The 26,117-nt window shown below is 38.7% G+C and overlaps 1 protein-coding gene and 1 pseudogene across 1 annotated transcript; both read right to left on the bottom strand.

The window, feature by feature from the left end:
* Nucleotides 1-9,731: 9,731 nt before the first annotated feature.
* LOC146630115 (uncharacterized) lies at nucleotides 9,732-12,554 on the bottom strand. The gene is made up of 2 exons (XM_085356774.1): nucleotides 12,503-12,554; nucleotides 9,732-10,813 (listed from the first exon to the last, which is right to left on the bottom strand). The coding sequence occupies exons 1-2, from the start codon at nucleotides 12,552-12,554 to the stop codon at nucleotides 9,732-9,734; spliced, it is 1,134 nt and encodes a 377-aa protein (XP_085212900.1).
* A 2,068-nt stretch (nucleotides 12,555-14,622) lies between these two features.
* On the bottom strand, nucleotides 14,623-15,788 carry LOC146630114 (uncharacterized; annotated as a pseudogene).
* Nucleotides 15,789-26,117: the final 10,329 nt, after the last annotated feature.

Here is a 26,117-nt window from a genome sequence, read left to right as displayed (position 1 = left end):
TATTGTATTTCTGCCAAGTATTATGTTTCCTCTAAGATATTGCAGTTCTGCTAAGTTATTCCATTTTAGCAAACTTCTTTTGCTTCTGCAAAGTTTTTACAATTTCTGCAACTTTTCAGCTTTTTCAGCTACTTTTTGCATACAGCTTCAGCTTTAAGCATCCACACTGCATTTTCGCAGGAAATGCAAATTTTTCTAGTTATTCTTCAAGTTGCTTCCGTACACTTTTCGCCGTAGAACTACTTCCACAATTTTTGTGCTATTTTCACCGTTCAAATTTTAAACTATTCTGCTATTTCTGCTTATTCCGGCTATGACTTTTGCTATTTTTTGCTATTATACTTTTTAAAATATTAAGCTTTTTTCCTTTAATTTGTCCCATTGAAATGAATGGGAAACTTCTGCAATTCTGCTAAAATTTGCTTGTTTTTGAAACTTAACTACTTCCTCACACTTTTGCCTAGAACAACCATTCAAACTTTAAAATGTTCACAAATTATTGGGCTATTCATGTATGATTCAGCTTTTTCAAATCTTTTACTGTTTTACTTTTATGCCTCTTAAAGTTTTGAGTTGCAAAATTGTGATTTTTCACAAAATACATGCGTTGTTATGGTTGCTATGCTCTTGGCTTCCAGTGTGCCACTGAAGGTTTTGCAATTTTCACTTCATGTCCGAACAACTTCCTGCTACTTGCTCAATTTTCACTCAACTTCCACAAATTATACATCAAAACGTAGGTATTTTTGCTGGCTTTCAGAAAATGTCACTATCATTGTTGTGGTATTCATAGAACTTTCGCAAATCTCCTCAGACCAACACAATGTCGGAAAACTCTCCATATAAAGTCAATGGAGAGCTTGTTCAAAATCATCGGTGGATTTCTGTAATGAGAGGCATATTCGAATCGTCATATCTCCTTAACGAAGCAAAGTTAAGACATGAGGCTTGTCCCCGTATATCTTCAGACACTCCTGACGCTCACAATTCAAGAATTTCTTTCTCACCTATTACCGTTCTGAAATGAGTTGGACTTGTTTGAGGGTAGGAAATTTGTCCTTCGCTCAGATTTCTTCAGATTTCAAACTGTGGAAATGAACCACTTTTTTCTCTCGTCATAACTTTTTGTTGGATATCCACAGAGACCTGAAAATTTCCATGATTGTTCACCAAAGCCTGCTGTCTCTTACGGTGAAAGAATGATATCGATACTCCAAATAGATTTCGAGTTAGAAAGCGTTGTTTGAGGGCAAGTCAAGGCAGTTTTTGCTTCGCTCTACTCAGTTATGGTGCATTACAAGTCAAATATCTTTAATAATTCATATTTTAATGATAAATTGTTAACACTGGAAGATTCCCCCATCTCTTCTGAACAAAACGGTGTAAGAATGACCGATCTAGCCCCTACGGTTAGGAAATTATGGTCATTTGTTTGAGGGGAGTCCTCACTATGAGAAATAGGCTGCAATAATCCTGTGCCTCTCTGTACTGCGTGTGTAAAAAGATGCACCTGTTTTGGCGGGAAAACGTAAACAGCCACTCTGATTGGTGGATTTAAATTCGGCAGCTCTCTCCCTCTGTGTGTGTGTGTGTGTGTGTGTGTGTGTGTGTGTGTGTGTGTGTTTAGTGGGAGAGAGAGGACCCTGCCCTTATTTGGCAGCATGTCATTGTAGGATTTAAATTGAATATAGTTAGACTGGTTGACTGGATTAGAGCCTGTGTTTGTGTGTCCCTCTGTGCATTTGTGTTTCAATATGCCTCCATATTTGTAATTTTGTAAGTTATTACTATTCTGCTAAATCATACTATTTCTGCTTTTCATAAGATTTGTGCCTAATATAGTATTTCTGCTAAATTATAGTATTTATTCTTTTTATAGGATTTGTGCCTAACATAGTATTTCTGCTAAATTATAGTATTTCTGCTTTTTATACTATTTGTGCCTAATATAGTATTTCTGCTTTTTATAAGATTTGTGCCTAATATAGTATTTCTGCTTTTTATAGGATTTGTACCTAATATAGTATTTCTGCTTTTTATAGGATTTGTGCTTAATATAGTATTTCTGCTAAATTATAGTATTTCTGCTTTTTATAGGATTTGTGCTAAAACATAGTATTTCTACTAAATGTAGTATTTATGCTTAATCATAGTATTTCTATATATTTCTGCCAGGTCCCCAGGCAGCCAATCCTCTGTGAGGACTGAGAAATTCAAATTTTCAAATCAGGGCCTGCACGGCTTCCCAGCCAATCATATATGTGTCCTGAGGCATTCAAATTTGCATATTGGGGCCTTCATGGCTTCTAAGCCAGCCAATCATATCAGGGCTGAGGAATTCAAATCCACAAATCAGGGCCTGCACGGCTTCCCAGCCAGCCAATCATATATGTGGCCTCAGCCATTCAAATTTGCATATTGGGGAATTCGTGGCTTCTAAGTCAATAAGTCGTCCATGTCATATATCTCTAAAAATTCATATTTTAATGATAAATTGTTAACACTGGAAGATTCCCCCATCTCTTCTGAACAAAACAGTGTAAGAATGACCGCTCTAGCCCCTACGGTTTGGAAATTATGGTCATTTGTTTGAGGGGAGTCCTCACTATGAGAAATAGGCTGCAATAATCCTGTGCCTCTCTGTGCTGCGTGTGTAAAAAGATGCACATGTTTTGGCGGGAAAAAGTACACAGGCTCTCTGATTGGTGGATTCAAATTTAGCAGCTCCCAGGCTGACCTAGAAACTTACTTCTCTCTCCCTGTGCATTTTTTTGCTGGTTTTTTCATTTAACAAGTATATTTGAGGGACCCTCAGCATGTTCATCATTTTTTCAGCTGTCCATTTTGCTTTTCCAATTTTTCTGTTTAACTTATTACTATTGTGCTAAATCATACTATTTCTGCTATTTTATAAGATTTGTGCTTAATATACTATTTCTGCTTTTATAGGATTTGTGCTTAATATAGTATTTCTGCTTTTTATAAGATTTGTGCTTAATATAGTATTTCTGCTAAATGTAGTATTTATGCTTAATCATACTATTTCTGCTTTTCATAGGATTTGTGCTTAATATAGTATTTCTGCTAAATGTAGTATTTCTGAATAATTATAGTTTTTCTACTAAATCATAGTACAGTATTTCTGCTTTTTATGGGATTTGTGCTTAATATAGTATTTCTGCTAAATTATAGTATTTCTGCCAAATTATAATATTTGTGCTAAAACATAGTCTTAATTTAAAATTACAATATTCATAGTTCATCACAGTGTCTCTGGTAAATCACAATATTTCTGCTCTGTTGTACTATTTTTCTAAATCATAGTGTTTCTGTAATGTTTAAGTATTTTTGGCTAAATATATTCTTTCTGTTATCTTATACTATTTCTCCTAAATTCTTGTATTTTTGAGAAGTTATCATGTTTCTGGTAAGTTACAATATTTCTGCTAAATTCTGCTATGCTATTGTATTTCTGCCAAGTATTATGTTTCCTCTAAGATATTGCAGTTCTGCTAAGTTATTCCATTTTAGCAAACTTCTTTTGCTTCTGCAAAGTTTTTACAATTTCTGCAACTTTTCAGCTTTTTCAGCTGGTTTTTGCATGCAGCTTCAGCTTTAAGCATCCACACTGCATTTTCGCAGGAAATGCAAATTTTTCTAGTTTAGAAATGAATATTGTCTGTATGGACTACCCCCCCCCAAAGAAAGTGCACATGTAAAACTGCGGTGTTAAACGATGCGGTTGAAAAATTTGAGTGCGCCTAACTTTTGTGCCGGTACGCCGTACCAGTGCGCCCATGTCAAAAAGTTAGTCTAGAGCCCTGCTTTAAGCTGGGCAGAGGGGGGAGGGGCGGTAGTTACACTCAGTAGCACACGAACAGAGCCAGAGGGAGAGACAGAGCCAGGGACAACAACATCACATTAGAAAGGTATAGTAATCATCCACAACTATTTTCAGTTGCAGATGATAAAGGATTCGGAAAGTTTATTCATGCAGGTCCATATGACAGAGAATGTGCATCTTCTTTTTGTTTTCATATTATAATTTATATTTAATTGTGTTGTGGCTTGCAGTGTTTTGTGTTGTTTCACTTTAAATTTGTAAAAGGAAAAAGCTGAAAATTTAAATAGTTAAAAGTTTAAATGTGAATAGTTGGTTTTTGTATTATATGATTTATTTATTACATTTTATGTGGAGTGAATAAATAAAAGTATATTTACGGTGGCCCCTATAGACAAAGCACATACAAACTCCAAAACACGTACAAACTCCAAATCACGTACAAACTCCAAAACATGCAAAAACTCCAAAACACGTAAAAACACGTACAAACTCCAAAACACGTAAAAACTCCAAAACACGTAAAAACACGTACAAACTCCAAATCACGTACAAACTCCAAAGCATGTAAAAACTAAAAAACACGTAAAAACTCCAAAACACGTAAAAACACGTACAAACTCCGAAGCACATAAAAACTCAAAACACGTACAAAACACAACAGAAGTGCTCCAGGATGCTAGGGCGCAGTGTTGAACTTTTGTTACCTAGTGGCTACACAAGCCAGCAAGTACCAACGACCGGATTTGGTGTGTGGTAGTAACAGGTAAATGAACTTTTTTTTTAAAAATTATTTGACTATGAATGCTTGTGTATAAATACACAAACAATACACATATGGTTTCATGCTTTCAATTGTGTAATTTAAGTGATCTAGGTAGCTCTGTTTTGGAAGTTCAGTTCATGCTAGAAATGTGTTTGGAGTTTGTACGTGTTTTGTCTCTGGGGGCCACCGCATATATTTATATATAAACATATAAAAATAAAACCACTTTTTTTTTTACATTAGTAATTCCTTTTGTGCATAATTTTATATTGTTGTTAATAATAAATTAATTAAAGCAACAAAACAACCTGAAGAGCCTTTTTGGAGCCGAAAGAGCCGGCTCTTTTTAGTGAGCCGAACCGAAAGAGCCGGTTCTCTAAAAAGAGCCGGAAATCCCATCACTGTCAGCTACACAAGCTTTAGTGGAGAGTCTACAGCTAGTGTGTGAGCATTAAACACACACCACATACTCTCCCTGCCTCTCTGTAGAGTCACGTTTACAAAGACACAGGGACAGATCATAGATTTCACAGACAGTGGGGGAAAAGAAGATTTTTCCTTTAACAGTTAATGTTGCTGTGTCTCTGAGATGCTGACAGTGGTGGAATAAATCTGTACATTTACTTCACTCCTGCATTTAACTAAGGACAGGTTTCTAGAATTTAACATATCAGGATGTAAATCATATAATCTAGTCCTTGTCAGGCTTTAAAATGAGGTAAATACCAATGATGTATTACACAAATTACACTAGAATGTTTTTATTAAGATGCAAAATCCTAACATCTGTAAAACTGTATAACAGCTGTATAACCTGTAATAACAGGTAACAAGTGTTGGTTAATGTTTTACTGAAAATAACATCAGCCAGGGAAGAAAAGTCTGTTTAGTTAGTTAGTCAATTGATAGTTTTATATATTTTTTGTATTTGTAAACTTGATTCAAAGCTTCCCTGACATGATGATAAAAAAGTACTTTAAGATTACTTTCAGCAACAAGTACTGAGGTCAAAGTTCAGGAAATGATCAATGTTCAGAACCTGTTGCGTTTTGGGGTGATCATAGTGCTGCATAAATGTAAGAATGTATTACTCAACATCTCCTCTTTTTAAATATATAATAAAGAAAACAAGTGACTAGAACTTATATTGTCTCATATTGTTATTAATTGTCAGGTTGCTTGTTAATCTTTTGTCTGTCAGTTTGTCCAGATAAACTTTGTTTCTCGTGGTTTAGTTCATACAAACCGTCTCCTCTCAGATCTCAGAGAACTGAAGCCTTATTATGAGTGCCTGTACAGTATGATAGTGTCTGTGGCACTGAGAAATCAACTGTTTCATTTTAATAAAATGAAAGACTGATTAACGGCTGATGTTTTCTGCTCCCCACAGATTTTACAACAACCAGCTAAAGTGGCCGCTGACAATAAGCCAGTTAACCTGAGCCTCTTTCTCATAGTAGGCCAGGCACGTTTGGATAACTTTATTCCATTAATAAATGAATTCATCATTTAAAAACTGCTGGATTGTCTTGCAAAATACTACACAAGATATTTTCTAAGTCCTTCTTATATAAACTTTCAGGATTTTATTGGTGATGACAGATTATATTGACTGATTCTTCTGGAAGGAAAGAAAAATAAAAACTGGAGGATGCTGAGTAGAGAGGGTGGATGTGAGACGAGTCAGTAAGAATGTAGATGGATAATAGAAACTGATAATGAGATCATTAAGAATGATGAAATGTGATTATTTGTATTTTAGTTTTTTGTTTTTAGTGAAGGGATAATTCAAATTACACTTTCAGCAGCACCTAGTGAGGAAAAGAAAATGAGAAGCTGTTGTGTTTCGTTGTGACCACACGGGGGCAGTGCAGCATAGTGAGCCTGCAAATCAGTTTATACCTTTCATATAATGTGTGAGTTTGTTTATTCTGAATTTTATTTTTCAGTTAGGTTCCACAGTTCATATATCATGTATAATTTTTCATTAGTTTCAGTGTTTGTTTGTATTTTATTCTATTCATGATGGTTGTGTTGACAGATTTGTCCAAATTTAAAGCTATAGATGTGAACTTTTGGTTCCTTTATGTATAAACACTAAGCTGTTTATAAATAATCCATATTTGTGGATTTGTACAGTCCTGAAAGATGCCCATACATTCAGCTACACTCAGCATTAGTCCAGCTGAAGATCCTAATTTCATGTAGCAACTTCTTTTCCCTGATCCCGCCTCCACAGACAGATGTGCACAGAGGTTCAACAAGGCACAGGCCTCGATCACTGAAGACAGACCGCATCAAGAGTGTGACCTCCAAAGTGATTTAGTTATTCACTTCAGCCAGCCTCTTTTGTCTCCATTTATTTAAAATCTGCTCTAAGAAATTCACATTCTATGGAAGCCCGTTTCCGCCACTAAAAAAAAAAAAAAAGGATCCATAACTCAAAATTTCGAGTTATTTTCTCGAAATTTCGACATATTAACTCAAAATTTTGAGAAAAGCAACTCGAAATTTCGAGTTAGTGCTGCCAATCAGTAATCTACGTGAATGACGTCATTTCCATGTTACCCGGAAGCTGAAGCCCTCAGCTACAAATGCTACAGCTAAGCTACCGGTATTACATCCAGTCGTGAATGCACAGATTGCTGAGTGTTTTCAGCCTGGCTTCACAAATGATGAAATCCCTGTGTTATTAGCTGAATCACATGGTGTTACTATCAGCAAACATACTTTAATTTTTTGGGATCCGTTTTTGAGTGCGCGGTCCTGCGTAATATGCTTCCGGGTAACAAGAAAGCGACCGCATTCACGTATATTTTTGATTGGCAGAGCTAACTCGAAATTTCGAGTTATATTTCTCGAAATTTCGAGAAAATAACTCGAAATTTCGAGTTATGGATACTAGCTTTTTTTTTTTTTTTTTTAGTGGCGGAAACGGGCTTCCATACATTTCTCACCTTTTAAATTGAGATGTTTTTTTCTAGGAGACATTTGAGAAGGACTTGACAGGTATAAAACAACTGGGAGAAGTTAAGAATATTGTTGAAATAAAGAAAATGTGGATATTCGGGCCCTGAACCAGGTGTAGGACTGGACTCTCACACACATCACATCACCACACGCACTCTGGTTTTTCTTCATGCACACTTCCTATAATTTATAATCTCTTTCTGCTATTTGTACATTTTTACTGTAAATTTCTAAGTAAAATCTGTAAATTTTGTAATAACCTGTAAATTGTAAATACTGTAAAACCACTGTCATTTAATGGTCGGGCATTGCATTGCACAGCTACAAGCATTTCACCTCATGTCATACAGTGTATGGTTGTGTGTGTGACAAATAAAATTTGAATATGATAACAATAGAGCTATTTTTCTGAAATCATAAAAGGTAGTAAAAGTCAGCAAAACAGCAATTGTTGAAGCTGCTTCCTGTTTGAGGGAACTGCCCATTCAACCACTTTGAGTGTTCTCTTAAATGACCTTTTTCAACAATAAAGCCCAGGAATGACACTGAATCAACATGAAATTCACATTTCTCACCTTTTAAATTGAGATGTTTTTTTCTAGGAGACATTTGAGAAGGACTTGACAGGTATAAAACAACTGGGAGAAGTTAAGAATATTGTTGAAATAAAGAAAATGTGGATGATGAAGTCACAAAGGATGTCATTGACTAGGGCCTGAAAGACTCCTGGTGTGTTTGCTGAAAATGCTATTTTCAAATAACCGAAACGACCCATTTGGGTTTAAAAATTATACTGATTACTGGAAGGTGAAGGAGGACCAGTAAGCGAGTCAATGGAGCAGTCGTAAGGACGATGAGGTGTGAGATAAAGAGCTAAACCTCCTCTCACTTTGGTTAAGGGTAAACAGCCTATTGCCCGCAGCATCAGCTAAATCCTTTGTCATAAACACTTTGCAATGAAATTTGGGTTTGGTTTCAGCATGGCTTCGGCCCATCTCAGAGCTCACCCTCGCAGCAGGATAACCATGAAAGCAAATTTTGCACAGTCTGAAGAATAAGTTCTACTTTGTTGATGAAACACTAGGAAACACTGTTTGAGGAACCCTCTGTTCTTTTCTAACTCGCTGGTGAAAACTTCAGGTGGCCTTTCCAGAGGTACAAGCTCTCTGAGCTGTGCTGCTGACCATGTCCATCGTTTTATGACCACAGTATACTCATAACGGATGCCAATCCAGCAGATTATCTTTGGCATGTGGTGGATCAGAAGATTTGCAACATGGATGCACAGCCGACAAACCTGAAGCAACTGTGTGATGCTATCATATCAATATGAAACTAAATCTGTGAGGAATGTTTCCAGGTCTTTGTTGAATCTGTGCCACAAAGAATTAAGGCAGTTCTGAAGGTGAAAGAAGGTCCAAAACAGTACTGGCAGGTGTAACTAATGAAGTGGACAGTGACTGTATTTAGTGTCTAGATGTTTTTTTCAGTATTTTATTCACTTAATAGCAGGACAGAATACCACATGACTGTGGCCTTGTGTTATACCCTCTCTGCTGCAGTGATGCTGCAGACAAACACAAACATCGTGATTAGACATTCAAGAAGAGCCTCTTAAAGATGGTCTGTGTCTCTTGACCTAAACACATAATCCAGTTAAATCTGATTTATGTTCATTAATGCCCCTCACACTGTAACTTAAAGTAATAAATCGGTCACTGATTAATTACAGAAGTACGTCTGTGAGCATAAAGATGTAAGCCTTGGACCACCTACAGTGCTGCTGACATAGGATGATGATTTATACCAACTATTGGAAGAATTTTGTCTTCAATACAGTTTGTTGTCAATGTGAGGTGATAACTTACATAGTTGGAACACAGCACCACTCTCCCGTTTTTCACTTGGTCATCCATCCTTCTCATCGGGTTGGTCGGGGTAAGGCTGTCTTCTGGGTGGGGTGTTTGCTCCATCTTGGACGTAACTGGAAGTAATAACAACTAAAAAACGACCTTTAATTCACAATGTAATATTAATATTAATGTCACATATCAAGAAAAAAAGAAATACATTTCACATGTGCGAGTCACATGTTCATATATCTGTAAAAACAAAAACACAAAGGCAAAGTTTAAAAACACGTTCTAACATAAACTAATCAGAGTCACTGTCATCCATGGAAAGGTTAAAAGGCCTCTCCCAGAAACGTCTGACTCCAAAACTACCTGAGGATGTTGAAGGGGCATCAAACTGGTCACTCACCTTGCACCTCTTTGCACTTACCTCTTCGGTGCAGATGTCTTCTCTGCTTCTCTTTTCTGAGGAAGGAGCAGCAGAGAGATCAGCTGAGGAAGCAGATGACAGAGCAGCTGAGAAAGGAGCAGCAGAGGGAGCGGCTGAGGAAGGAGCAGCAGAGGGAGCAGCAGAGGAAGCAGCTGAGGAGGGAGCAGCAGAGAGAGCAGCTGAGGAAGGAGCAGCAGAGGGAGCAGCTGAGGAAGAAGCAGCAGAGGGAGCAGCTGAGGAAGGAGCAGCAGAGGGAGCAGCTGAGGAAGGAGCAGCAGAGGGAGCAGCTGGGGGAGGAGCAGCAGAGGGAGCAGCTGGGGGAGGAGCAGCTGGGGGAGGAGCAGCTGGCGGATCACCAACCTGGGCAACAACTCGAGGGAAGAATGGGGCATTGGCCTGGCCGAAAGGCGGCATGGGGATGGGGGCAGCACCTGGAGCAATAGGACGTTGCCAATCGTGCCAAAACGGCTCTGGAGGGTGCTCCCGGATGAGAGGTGAATCATTTCTCTCATCCATGGTATCATACCCAGAGTCATCGCTAAGCCAATCCCCCCACTCTTCTGAGTCGCTCCAGTCAGATGAATTGTCAGTCTGTTCACTCACCTCTTCATCGTCTATAGGTAGGTAGGGGGGGTACTCACCATACTCACCTTGCTGTTCACCGTCATCAGCATCTGGTGCTTCATGAGAAGAGGGTGAGGGTGAGAAAGGGATAAAATACCTACCATACTCACCTTGCTGTTCACTGTCATCAGCATCTGGTGCTTCATGAGATAAGGGTGAGGATGAGAGAGGGATAAAATACTCACCATACTCACCTTCGCTGATACGCTGGGTATCAGTGTCCTGAGCTTCACCAGAAGAGGTGGTGCTCTGGAGACTGTCATCCAGGATCCTGATGACTTCAGGAAGGCCTTCTTCTGCAGGGCGTTCAACCACATAGTCAAGACGCCCTGTGAGGAAACAATTTTTAAAATAACATTAGGAATGTAATAGACACCCAGTGTTAAAGCAACAGACCTACATCTGTTAGTTTGAGCAGAGGATGAGAGAAAAGCATTTTATGTCAGACTGAATGACACTTCTACTTGTTCAATCTTTAAGTCAAGTTTTTTAATAGAAGACCACCAAACCTCCACCAAGGCAGCTCACTCTGTGTACTTTTAAGGTGACACTATATTGACACTATATATGTCACTGTATTTTGTGTACATTCAATTTGTTTTATTTGTTCTTTGTAAGCCTTTATGCAAACACTATGTTGGAATAGGTAATGGATAATAGGTATTGATTTGTAAATAGCCGGACATGAGTAACTTATTATATAAATATACTACAGTACATTTATAACTAACCATGCAGCTCATTCTCCTGTTTTATTTACAATTCACGATGTCACACATTTTGAAAAAAGCTCATAGGTTAAATATGTGGATGCAAACCATAATGTAACATTTAGACCACATGTACCAATCGCATGTCCTAAATATAAAAACAAAACAAAACATATATATATATATATATATATATATATATATATATATATATATATATATATATATATATATATATACACACACATATATATATATATATATATACACACACATATATATATATATATATATACACACATACATATACATATATATACACACATACATATATATATATATATATATATATATGTATATATATATATATATATATACATACATACATACATACATACATATATATATATATACATACATACATACATACATACATACATATATATACATACATACATACATATATATATATATATATATATACATATATATATATTTGTTTTTTTTATTTGTTTTTTTTTTAAATAAAAACACAACCTCCTTGGCAAGAGTAAAAATTGCACACACAAAGCTCTGCAGGTATGTCTGAAAATGATGGTCAAGTGAAAAACAAACAAACAGAAACTCTTAACCCAGAATCCACATTTTTAGAAATGTGCACAAGGACTGTATCTGCCATAAGGACAGGTACATCTAATCTGTGGTAAACATGCTATCCCTGTGTAAATATCCCTGTGTACAATATCTCTCTCTGCTATCTAATAAGGTTAAAAGCATTACCGTAACAGAAGATGGGTCTTAATGCCATTATTACTACTGTTTTCATATTCTTTTGATATTATTTTATTTGCATTTTTTTATCTTTGTGTTTTGCAGCAGAGAAAAAATATAGTTTATGTCAATAAAGCCTTTGATCCGGAGAAGAAAAGGATGTCAGGAGGGGACCTGGATCTGTGTGTTTACGCCTGCGTGTTCTGACCCCGCCATGACATCTTGAAGATGCCGTTACCACAGAAACTAATTTTTGGGCATTTTACAAATTTTAGTCCATTAAGCTATTTTTAACCATTTCATTTTAAAGAAAAGTGTCAAATTTGAAGCCTTCAAATCAAAGAAACACCTTTTTTTCATATTCATACACCAGTCGTTAATAATTTCTACACCTCTCCCGGAAAATTTTAAACATACAAACAATTTACGGGAAACAATCTTGAATACACATATTTGATCACGTTAAAACTTGATATTCACACTGGAACTTGTTAAATTATTACAGTAATTTACATTTAAAGAAATTTTCACACTTACCTGCAGCGAAGTCCAGGTGACAGTCGGGGAGTCCGGGTCCACGGCGAGCCATCTTCAAACTTGAAAAACAAAAACAAGTACAAACGATGAAGTACTTGTTCTGCTCTCAAGTTATATCCGCTTTTAGTGAAATAGTTTGCAAAACTTAGCTTTCCACAGGCTGAGGTTGGAGCAGGTCGAAACAAGTCCACGAGCAAGTGTAAACAGACATTTGGAACCTTGTGAAGCATTTATATACCCTCGGCGGCCATGGTTACGGTTGTCAACGTGTACACGTGCACGTGATAGAACTATCCGGTTGTTCAGTCTGACCTCACTAGCCTGTCTGGGTCTAAACTCCGCTGCAGGTCCATATATCAAACGATCACTATGGCATTACTGAGAGTTGAAAAACTGTCTAAAGTCTTTCATCTTTAATAAAATGATCAGCGTTCTGCTCTACCAGGTGTAACAATTGAGTTTAACATCCAGGCATCCATGAAAACGGAATTTATGACATTTAACAGAGTTAGAAGTTAGCAGGGCGTTAGCTCGCTAGCTTCTATCTAAATACAATATAGCATGTCCTGACTGCAGGGTTTTGGAAACAAATTCAAACGTACAGCTCTGCTATCACTTCCAGCATAAATGAAGACAGAAAACTAAACAGCAGTGACGTTTGTAGGGTTACTGAAGTTTGGCTAGCTGGTATATAATGATGTGCTACGTGACCGCTAGCGACACAGCTATGTTAGCATAATATAAACAAGCTAACTTTTTTCCACTCCATAAACGTTAATGTGAGTGTTCTCAGTGATCAGGAACAAATGTAATCGCATGGCAGGATGCTGAGATAATCCATCCACAATACGAGGTTAGTCATTCATATACTGCTGCATGGGCTGGGCTGTAGTTACATACTAAGGTTTTAAAAACTGAGCTTAAATAAATGATTAGCGGTAATAAAAGCCGAGGGAGGTCAACAGTGATCACTGACTGTTTTAGGAGCTTTTTGAGATCAAATAGAAGAAAATACATAGCATTAAACATGTTAACAACACAAAAGCCATATTAAACACAGACTACTTTAGACCCGGAAGTAGGATTCGTGCGTCACCACTGAACAGCTAAATTCGTAGGAATGTTTTAGCTTATTATTTGGATAACCACCGTCATTACAATAAATTAAATTTGTAGTCATTTAAAACACACAGGCCTACAATCAGCTGGCCTATATAAAAAATAAAAACAAAACTTGAACACAGTGCTGAGCTGCATCTCAAATTAATCTTCCAGCTCTCAGCTGACATGTACCAGAGCCCGATTGATGGATCAGTTGATCAGGATCATTGGCCTGATATAGGTCTATCATAGTGACATGGCTCTTAATCAGTAGGGTTACATGTTTCCCGATATGATATATTTTTCAAAGAACATAATGTGGATTGTTTTTATTTGTTAGCTGTATGGGCAGCATTTTTGTGTATGTGATCCCTTTTCTTAAATTACATTTGCTATATACACATATTTTGCTCTCTTAGTATTTTTAGAACCTGACTAATACTGAAAACTTTAGGGTGATACTGATAAAAAGGAGTTAAAAATTTAGATACTGATACATTGGTCGATACTCTTTTTATAAATAGTATACAGATTACAGAACTTGGAATGTATACAGAAATTCATGTTTTTTGCAATGATCGTTCAAAATTGGTTTACATTTGTAAATAAATACAGCAATATATCTGCAAGATTTGACCAAATTCACCACTCTTTTATACTATGCTAAACAATCAAAGATTAGCTCATGTCTAGTTGAATGATGTTTTAAAAATGTGTTTTCCTGTAGTGTTAATCACAGTGATGTTATGAAGTAATGTATGAACCTGACGTATGATAATATTTATCTCTACAGAGGAAACATCCATCGAAGATTGGGGTAAGGCTGTCTTCTGGGTGGGGTGTTTGCTCCATCTTGGACATAACTGGAAGTAATAACAACTAAAAAACTACCTTTAATTCACAATGTAATATTAATATTAATGTCACATATCAAGAAAAAAAGCAATACATTTCACATGTGCGAGTCACATGTTCTTATATCTGTAAAAACAAAGTTTAAAAACACGTTCTAACATAAACTAATCAGAGTCACTGTCATCCATGGAAAGGCTAAAAGGCCTCTCCCAGAAACGTCTGACTCCAAAACTACCTGAGGATGTTGAAGGGGCATCAAACTGGTCACTCACCTTGCACCTCTTTGCACTTACCTCTTCGGTGCAGATGTCTTCTCTGCTTCTCTTTTCTGAGGAAGGAGCAGCAGAGAGATCAGCTGAGGAAGAAGCAGCAGAGGGAGCAGCTGAGGGAGGAGCAGCTGAGGAAGAAGCAGCAGAGAGAGCAGCAGAGGAAGGAGCAGCAGAGGGAGCAGCTGAGGAAGGAGCAGCAGAGGGAGCAGCTGAGGAAGGAGCAGCAGAGGGAGCAGCTGAGGAAGAAGCAGCTGAGGGAGCAGCTGAGGGAGGAGCAGCAGAGGGAGCAGCTGAGGAAGGAGCAGCAGAGTGGAGCAGCAGAGGGAGCAGCTGAGGGAGGAGCAGCTGGCGGATCACCAACTGGGGCAACAACTCGAGGGAAGAGTGGGGCATTGGCCTGGCCGAAAGGCGGCATGGCGATGGGGGCAGTACCTGGAGCAATAGGACGTTGCCAATCGTGCCAAAACGGCTCTGGAGGGTGCTCCCGGATGAGAGGGGAATCATCTCTCTCATCCATGGTGTCATACCCAGAGTCATCGCTAAGCCAATCCCCCCACTCTTCTGAGTCATTCCAGTCAGATGAATTGTCAGTCTGTTCACTAAACTCTTCATCGTCTACAGGTAGGTAGGGGGGGTACTCACCATACTCACCTTGCTGTTCACCGTCATCTGCATCTGGTGCTTCATGAGAAGAGGGTGAGGGTGAGAGAGGGATAAAATACCTACCATACTCACCTTGCTGTTCACCGTCATCTGCATCTGGTGCTTCATGAGAAGAGGGTGAGGGTGAGAGAGGGATAAAATACTCACCATACTCACCTTCGCTGATACGCTGGGTATCAGCGTCCTGAGCTTCACCAGAAGAGGTGGAGCTCTGGAGACTGTCATCCAGGATCCTGATGACTTCAGGAAGGCCTTCTTCTGCAGGGCGTTCAACCACATAGTCAAGACGCCCTGTGAGGAAACAATTTTTAAAATAACATTAGGAATGTAATAGACACCCAGTGTTAAAGCAACAGACCTACATCTGTTAGTTTGAGCAGAGGATGAGAGAAAAGCATTTTATGTCAGACTGAATGACAATACGAGGTTAGTCATTCATATACTGCTGCATGGGCTGGGCTGTAGTTACATACTAAGGTTTTAAAAACTGAGCTTAAATAAATGATTAGCGGTAATAAAAGCCGAGGGAGGTCAACAGTGATCACTGACTGTTTTAGGAGCTTTTTGAGATCAAATAGAAGAAAATACATAACATTAAACATGTTAACAATACAAAAGCCATATTAAACGCAGACTACTTTAGACCCGGAAGTAGGATTCGTGCGTCACCACTGAACAGCTAAATTCGTAGGAATGTTTTAGCTTATTATTTGGATAACCACCGTCATTACAATAAATTAAATTTGTAGTCATTTAAAACTCACAGGCCTACAATCAGCTGGCCTATATAAAAAACAAAAACAAAACTTGAACACAGTGCTGAGCTGCATCTCAAATTAATCTTCCAGCTCTCAGCTGACATGTACCAGAGCCCGATTGAAAATGCCATCAGGAGCATTTGTGAGGAGTTCAAGGTGAAAATGTGAGTAAAATTGGACACCTACCAATATGGTTGCAAATTTTGTGAATTTTCCTTAATGGATGTTTAAAAACGTGAGCAGACTCTTAATATTAAATCAGAAGATCCCTATTATAGTCATGGTGGGTTTTGTTGTTGTGTCTTACAGGTTGAGTCCTGCAGAAGTTGCATTCCTTAGGGAGTACTGTACCACCATGAAGCCACTGGTGAAAGCTTCAAACATTCTTCAGTCTGAGTCCACTTCCTTTATGGGATGGCTCCTGCCAGTAATCCAACAACTACTGTCCAAACTTAGCAGGCTGGAGACATCAAGCAAGACATGCGTGCCACTCATCAGAGCCCTGCAAAATGGCCTTCAAAAGCGTTTTGGAGCGATGATGGAGGATCCAGAGTTGGCTGCAGCTGCAGTCCTCTTATCCAAGTTCAAGACTTCCTGGACTGACAGAGCAGATGTAACAGAGGCTGGTAAGGATTCATGTGATCCCATTTTTGTGTATTTTTACATTTGAACAGATGCTTAAGTGAGTATTTCACCTAATACATTGTAAGTTATTGATGGTCTGTCCAGAATACTAAACGACAGAGCATGAGAGTGAGGATCAGCAAAGAGAGTCATCTGATGAAGATGAATTCTTCTCCAGAAGGCTGCAAAGTGCAGTTGAGCTTGATGGTTACCTTGCTTGTGCCACAGACACCATGGAGCTGCTGCACTCCTTCTCAGGTATCAAAAACCTCTCTCTTAAACTGAACACAGCTCTGCCTGCTTTTCTCTTGTTTGTTTATCACACATTTCGAGCCAGAAAGAGGAAACCAGCGGTGGTCGCTCTAAACAACAGCAGCAGGTTAAAGCTTGATCAGCTGCTGCTAGAATTAATTTAATATTGCTTTCTAGTATCAGCTGATGTTGGCTGGAGCCACAGCTGTAACAGCTGCTGGTCATGATATCGGTTTGGATATGTGGTGAGAGGGAAACGTGAAGATGAAACCAGCAGATGTCCTTACTGAATCATCAGAGCTGAACAGGTGATGGAGAAACAGGTTTACCTTTTAGGTGACATGGATGAGTTGAAGGGAAGTTATGAACTGTTTCTAAGAGACAAATAACATCAGGATCCTTTTCTACTGACAGCTGGTAACTGTGCAGGGACGGGTCTAGCAAAGTTTTGCAAGGGTGCAGGTAACCATATACATGCACTGTTCATACAGGGAGTGCAGAATTATTAGGCAAGTTGTATTTTTGAGGAATAATTTTATTATTGAACAACAACCATGTTCTCAATGAACCCAAAAAACTCATTAATATCAAAGCTGAATGTTTTTGGAAGTAGTTTTTAGTTTTAGCTATTTTAGGGGGATATCTGTGTGTGCAGGTGACTATTACTGTGCATAATTATTAGGCAACTTAACAAAAAACAAATATATACCCATTTCAATTATTTATTTTTACCAGTGACACCAATATAACATTTCCACATTCACAAATATACATTTCTGACATTCAAAAACAAAAACAAATCAGCGACCAATATAGCCACCTTTCTTTGCAAGGACACTCAAAAGCCTGCCATCCATGGATTCTGTCAGTGTTTTGATCTGTTCACCATCAACATTGCGTGCAGCAGCAACCACAGCCTCCCAGACACTGTTCAGAGAGGTGTACTGTTTTCCCTCCTTGTAAATCTCACATTTGATGATGGACCACAGGTTCTCAATGGGGTTCAGATCAGGTGAACAAGGTGGCCATGTCATTAGTTTTTCTTCTTTTATACCCTTTCTTGCCAGCCACGCTGTGGAGTACTTGGACGCGTGTGATGGAGCATTGTCCTGCATGAAAATCATGTTTTTCTTGAAGGATGCAGACTTCTTCCTGTACCACTGCTTGAAGAAGGTGTCTTCCAGAAACTGGCAGTAGGACTGGGAGTTGAGCTTGACTCCATCCTCAACCCGAAAAGGCCCCACAAGCTCATCTTTGATGATACCAGCCCAAACCAGTACTCCACCTCCACCTTGCAGCTGAGTCGGACTGGAGCTCTCTGCCCTTTACCAATCCAGCCACGGGCCCATCCATCTGGCCCATCAAGACTCACTCTCATTTCATCAGTCCATAAAACCTTAGAAAAATCAGTCTTGAGATATTTCTTGGCCCAGTCTTGACGTTTCAGCTTGTGTGTCTTGTTCAGTGGTGGTCGTCTTTCAGCCTTTCTTACCTTGGCCATGTCTCTGAGTATTGCACACCTTGTGCTTTTGGGCACTCCAGTGATGTTGCAGCTCTGAAATATGGCCAAACTGGTGGCAAGTGGCATCTTGGCAGCTGCACGCTTGACTTTTCTCAGTTCATGGGCAGTTATTTTGCGCCTTGGTTTTTCCACACGCTTCTTGCGACCCTGTTGACTACTTTGAATGAAACGCTTGATTGTTCGATGATCACGCTTCAGAAGCTTTACAATTTTGAGACTGCTGCATCCCTCTGCAAGATATCTCACCATTTTTGACTTTTCTGAGCCTGTCAAGTCCTTCTTTTGACCCATTTTGCCAAAGGAAAGGACGTTGCCTAATAATTATGCACACCTGATATAGGGTGTTGATGTCATTAGACCACACCCCTTCTCATTACAGAGATGCACATCACCTAATATGCTTAATTGGTAGTAGGCTTTCGAGCCTATACAGCTTGGAGTAAGACAACATGCATGAAGAGGATGATGTGGACAAAATACTCATTTGCCTAATAATTCTGCACTCCCTGTAAGATTGGGGAAACCTGCAGTCAGCTGAGACTGAAGAAGTCAATTGGATGAGTGACGAAACGTTTTTCCCACAAAACGTAAAGTCCAGATGAACAGAATCAACTTTTGGAGATACTATATAGCTCATGCTAACATCACATCTTCACATTTTTCTTTTTAGAGGTAACAATAACTTTGCATTCTCGCTACTCACCATGCTCTAAAACAGGTATATGTTAGCAATGACAACATTTAACAAATGTTTTTAAAATTCTAGCCGTGCTAATTAGCCTTAGGATTGGTTGAGGTCTGTGAAAGCCTTTGGAACAAAATCAGTCTTGTAAAGCTCACTATTTTCCAGCTGAGCCTATAGCACATTTGTTAAAGTCAGTCCGGATTGTACAGCTTCTAATCAGAAACAATTAAAGTTTGTTTCTTTTTTTTCTGCTCATCAATCTTTTTCTGTAACCAGGATACCTGGAAAGTCTTAAATAACTCATGTTAAAATGTTGCAGTGCTGTAGAGTGGGGTCATGTTAACAATCCATTCAAACTTGTGGTCTTCGAGGTCAACTTTATCAACTTAATCTAGAAACTATCATTCCTACAACTGTGCTGTGTATATGTCACAACATATAGCAGGAACCTATAAAGGTAACTGACCTTTGACCTCTCCTTTAAGAAGGTACATGTAATGTCCACAGTGATTAGACATACTTAATAAAACAGTGTGGGGCCCAGAGTATTGTTGTGCATCAGTGTGGAACATGTCAGTAACACTGAGGGTTACACACACTTTGCCAGGTACACCTGTTCACCTGCTCGTTAAACACAAATGTCTAGTGAACCAATCAGACGTCAGCAAATTAAAGTATTTTAGCATACAGACATGTTCATGATGACCTGCTGAAGGTCAAAGCAAGTATCAGAATGGGGGAAAGAGATTGCGTGGTTGTTGGTGCCAGATGGGCTGGTCTGAGTATTTCAGAAACTGCTCATCCAATGAGCTCACAAAATTACCTCCACAGTTTACAGACTGTAGTGGCAATCCAACCAGCAAAAGGCCACCTGAGGGAATTTGAGTTATTTCCAACTCATCCTGGTGATGAGGTCAAACACAACCAGTACTTTTAACATTTTATCAATTATTTACCAATTTAAAAAACAACTTGTGGTAACTTATTTTTAATTTTGCTGCAGACAAGTTGAATGAATGCTTACTGGATCTAGAACACCATTTAGATCATAACAGCTCCTGATCAGGATGAATTTCATTTTCAAATCAAATTTCATGTCGCAGTTTCACAATTTTGTAACATATTATTTCAAAGCTTGCTTATGGGCTTGTTTTGGAGCAGACCAACAGTCAGGCTCGTCTTCACCCTTACTGTCAGACTCTGAATTGATGGTTCTGCTATATCTCACCTGGCTGAGTGGGGACACATGTACTAAACGTTAGAGTTCCCACTGCAGGAGCTTGGGTTTGAGTCTGCCCTCGACCGTTTCCTGTGTGCCATACCGCCTCACTCTCTCCCCACCTTCCTGCCTCATGTTCTGAAATCTCTTCCTCTCCATCATCTTTGAGTTTCTTTGAGTGGAGCTTCTTTTGCAGCTGTGACAAAATATAGAACGGTTTCTGCAACCAGGGGAGTAAAATGTGCTGCAGTGTGAGGGCGCACAGGTGTAGGTGTGGAATTTTACATATAAATATTATAGTTTACTTCATGCACAAGAAATGTAAACATTTAATCTAACCCACTTTTCATCAACTACATAACCTTTATTGGAGAGTACATTCATAAATTGTGTGTATCACACACACAAACACACATCCACTAAACTCTCTCGTTTTATATCTCTCCCTCTCTCTGGTGAATGATGGAAGTTTGGTGGACTGTGTGGTTTGTCTGGCTGAAAGTTGTGTTTTTTTATGTGTGGCGTGTTGTGAGGCTGATGATGAGTTAGTGTAATTGTGTATGGTGTTGTTAGTGTAGTTTATGTGGCGTTAGTGGTTTTTCCTGGATGCAGAGCAGGTCAGTATGCCGTGGACTTTTACACCACCATGTTAGGGATGGAGTAAAGTAACAAAGCTTGCGTGGAGAAGCTGCTGCAGGGGCTTCCTCAGCTGAGCTCTGAGGACAGAGCTGTCCTGGATGCTAACTTTTCTTTGGAGGAGATTAGTGCTGCTGCTGGTCAGCTGGCTCCTGCACAGGGTGGGCTGCCTGCAGACTTCTGTAAAAGACTGTTACTGGCATCGAGTCATCGTGTGGGGCTCTCTCTTCTCCCTAAAAAACAGAGATTTGTCTCTGCTTAGAACTGGAGACGTGGCTCTGTTATGCACAGATTACTAACTTCCTTCAAAGGTACTGGCCACCAGGCCGAAACACTTTGTGAAATGAATCACTCACAGAGATCAGTCGTACTGTGTACCACACAGCTCTAATGTGAACAAGAGTTTTCTCATGAGAGACTTGGTAGTTATTTGTAAATTGTACAGTTTGATGTTGGAATAATTTCTTTAGATTAAGAGAAAGTGTTTGATAGGACTGACAATCTTTTTTGTTTTTCCATTATGAGAAGTTTTGCTTTTTGGAGGTGGATTTTTGTCACTTTTGGGGCTGTTGTATCAGGCGGCTTTCTGTTTTGTAAAAGTGGATGATGGGCTGAGCTGCCCAGTGTAAGTTTGGAGAGGATCTAACTGGAATGTCCTGTTTCTGGAATATATATTGATATTGGTATATTTGTTAGAAATGTAATCTTTGTTGAATGTTTTAAGAGATAAATAAGCAAAGTTATCTGGATTTATGTTGCCAGGTTTATGTCGGAGGCCTCTGCTGGTGTTGTCATTGTTTTTCTGTTTTCATTACAGATCAGAGTGATGTGGACTTTCTCAAAAGATGTTTAGATTTGTATGAGAACCTTCAGCAAAGGTGAGCTGGTGAAAAAATATGGTGTAACAGGTTTGTTGGTGGTCATATAGAGACTTTTTTTTTTTTTTTAGGAAAAGAAGAGTCTTGGAGGTTGCCATGGAGACGGTCTGTGTCAGACTGTCTAAACCAAAAATGGATGCTGTACATACACTGATAAATGTCATTTCAGGAGTGGCCAGATTGAAATCCAGAGAAAACCATGCTAGAGGTGAAAGGTCAAACATTGGTCATCATGTTGAGATTTTTTTAATACCACAGACTGACAAAGAAAAGTGAAATTTGTGAATTTTAAAGGTGCAAGATGTGCTGTGTTCAGTCGCAGGGCCTTGCCTTTTATTTCATTTGTCTTTGGTTTTTATTTGTGCTCTTGTAATTATTTTGTGATAAAACTTTTTCTATTTTGAGATCAAGATTCAAGTGGAAATCTTTGTGTGTCTGTCTCTCTCCCTTGGTTTCTGTAGAGGTACAGTGAGGGGGCGCCTGGATAAATGTTAAACAGAAGCTAGATGTAGTGTTCCTCCACTGTCCATTAAGGATATGAGGAAAAGAAATGGTCAAGAACAAAGTGTATGGTGTATTTATAAAAGAAAATGGCTTTTAAATTGTATACCAAAACCACCACCAGAAAGTCAACTACAACTTGTTACATAATCATCATGACTGTTGTATCAGTTTAACAGTTTATGGGTTGACTTCTTTCAGTTCATTCACTGTTTACATCATGAAGGAAAAAGAAGGCAACAGGCTGAGAAATGAAGCTGTTGTGTGTCTTTGTGGCCACACGGGGGCAGTGCTGCATAAATAGTAGAATCTCTTCCTGGACACTTTTTCTAGACCTCTTTTTAAATGACTAATAAAGACAACAACAAAATGAATTACATCAGGATCTGATATGGTTTTGTTTTTTTGTTGAGCTTTATATATTTCAGAATGCCTAGAGTTTGTTTGTTTTCCATGTTTTGTGATACAGAACATCTCCTCTCAGACGGCTATTGTCTCATAATGGGTCATTACCTGGTCTGATGGGGTGTTTGTTCCATTTATAAATCAAGTGATTGATTTGTAAAATGAGAGATGGCCTCTGACCTGCTGACTGGTGTCTGATCTTCTCTGCTCCCCTCAAATTTGACAACTACTCAGCTAATGTGATGGTGGACAGGAAGTCACTAAACCTGGGACTCTGGAAACACATTTCTAGGGATAGAAAAGTTAATGTAGATCGTTTCAGGAGATAAATATGAAATGATCGATTTGGTGATTATACTAATATAGTAAGAACATAATGTATGAAAAAAAGATTTTTTATCTATACACTTAAGCAACGACCAGAGTCTTAGAATTGCGCTTTCACCAGGTTTTACTTGACTGAACAACAGAACTTCTCTGTCTCCTTTATAAGGGGTCACATCCTGAGTTACACAATGAGTCTTTCAAATGTGTGCGATAACCCACTGCATGTGTAGTCGTGCTGAGACCGCGTGGTCTTACTTTTATTACCCCTTGATTCAGCTGTGACCTGCTTATCAAGTCTTTTTACAAGTACATCATAATTATCTGCTCTGTGCAGACATAAGTTGAGCAATGGTTTAACAAACTTTCCCATCAAAAACATGAAGATTTAGCTTTAAGCTTATTTGTCCAAACAACAAAGGATAAACTGCCAGCACCTGGACTGAAACAGAACATAGTAGTGTTGGATGTAAGTAAAGGAAATACAAGTATAACTGTGACTATGGAACAAATCTCCTTCAATGTTAAACCTTAATGTTAACCTGATTGTGTTTATTAGAAAAATCAGCCATTACAGTGTCTGTGATTGCTTCACATAGTTAACTCTGGTTGTCTGTGGGTTTGTGTCAAACTTGGAGTGAACAAAAGCATGAAAACTGTGGAAGATGCAGACTGTGAAAGTCTAGTTTATTTCATGAATACAATTATTTTTTACAGTCGCTCGAACAAAGTAGCGTACATTCATGATAAAGTAAATACCACAACACAACATGGACAGTAAGAAGTAAACTGAATTGTCTTAGAACTTATTATATTCTTTAAGCTTAAAAGCAACACCCAGGATTAGACTGTTTGTGTTTTAAGCCTTTTATTCAAAGCTAGTATGTGTCAACACTTCTTTCTGCCAGCAGCATTATTGAAGTGACACTTTAACGACACTTTACCTGCTGATGCTTCACATCACAATCTTTATGACGAAAAAGCTCAGATGTCTGTGCTGTCACTTGTTATGAAAATGGACAGAACCTGGGCTCAGGCTTCCTCTTCTTCTTTCCTTCCTCTTTAATAATAACCATAGATCAGTAAAACAGCCATATTTTTAAACAAATGATTGTGATGAAGAGATTTTTTTTTTCCAGTGTGCATGAACTCAAAATCTTTTAAGTTTAAATCCTTTTTGTTTACCAACAACTGGGCAAATCCAAACTTGATGTACCAGGTCAACTCAGCTCCTGTCTTGACCTCCCCTCTGCCGAGCGTACACACACACACACACACACACACACACACACACACACACACACACACACACACACACACACACACACACACACACACACACACACACACACACACACACACACAACATAAAGCAACATTAAATAACGGATCTTTCATCTGAAAAAATTACAGTTTGTATAAATTTACACTGAAGACCAAAATACACACACATACATAAAACCCATAAATCACTAAAACCTATTAAAACACATGGAAAATTACCTCATTTGTTGTGCTATTCAAAGATGTGTATGTGTGTGTATTCAGGCCAAGTCATAAAGAAAACAATAGAGGTCAATATACTTTATGTTCTACAGTCGCTGCAGATTAATGGAATATAGTGGAAACCTGAAGATCCTAGGTATAGTAGTTTGTGGGAAATAAATACAGTGAAGTGACCATTTAGCTCTTGTGGCATGAAACTGCTTAGTGCATTATTATTTGCATTTCTACAATATGATATTTGTTTAATAATTGATTAATTTAGTGCATAAAATAGTTGATAAATAAAATGTCAAATATCTAATCTAAGGGAGTGTCTTTGACACATGCTGACTGCATTCTTCTTATAACCAGAACAGGAAGTGAGATCAGAGGAGAACAAGAGTGAGCAGTTTGGTGAAAGGAACAGGAAGGATGAAGAAGAGGTGAACATCCACACAGTTTAAAAGGAGACATCATGGCACAATAAGAGCACAAGCTCTAAGATGAAGACTGGTAATGATTAAAAACTGCACTAAATAGTATCATTCTGTGACTTCACACTTTAGGTAGTGCATAACATTTACCACTTTATATTAATTTTACTATATGTTTAAATAAATAAAAACAAATAACTTTAAAAGGTGCTGTTATTGAGTGAAAACTCAAAAGACTTCAGGGCTGGGGAGGAAAAGGGAGAAAGATGGAGGAACACAGCACACATAAGAAACAGGTAAGAGTGGACATGAAGTCAAAGTCAGGGACATGTCCGATAATAAAGACCTTCCACCTGGCTACATACAGTGGGGCAAAAAAGTATTTAGTCAGCCACCGATTGTGCAAGTTCCCCCACCTAAAATGATGACAGAGGTCAGTAATTTGCACCAGAGGTACACTTCAACTGTGAGAGACAGAATGTGAAAAAAAAATCCATGAATTCACATGGTAGGATTTGTAAAGAATTTATTCGTAAATCAGGGTGGAAAATAAGTATTTGGTCACCTCAAACATGGAAAATCTCTGGCTCTCACAGACCTGTAACGTCTTCTGTAAGACGCGTTTCTGTCCCCCAGTGAAACTGGTTCACCCGAAAGATAAAACGCCAAAACACAGACTTAACAATGTGGTGTATGCTGTACAGTGCAGCGAGGAATGCCCAGACCTCTACATTGGAGAGACCAAACAGCCACTTCACAAGTGCATGGCACAACACAGAAGAGCCACCTCCACAGGACAAGACTCAGCAGTCCATCTGCATCTTAAGGATAAAGGACACTCTTTCGAGGATGCCAATGTTCACATTTTGGACAGAGAGGACAGATGGTTTGAAAGAGGAGTGAAAGAAGCCATCTATGTCCACTGTGAGCGACCATCTTTGAACAGAGGCGGGGGTTTACGACACCAACTCTCTGCCATCTATAATCCAGTTTCGAGTTCCCTC

This window comes from Diplotaxodon limnothrissa, linkage group LG6 (assembly GCF_057381915.1).
Source record: "Diplotaxodon limnothrissa isolate DT_005_m linkage group LG6, D_limnothrissa_male_GT1.1, whole genome shotgun sequence".
Lineage (NCBI taxonomy): Eukaryota > Metazoa > Chordata > Actinopteri > Cichliformes > Cichlidae > Diplotaxodon > Diplotaxodon limnothrissa.
The sequence above is the reverse complement of the archived record's forward strand: the minus strand, read 5'-3'. Positions and strand labels throughout refer to the sequence as shown.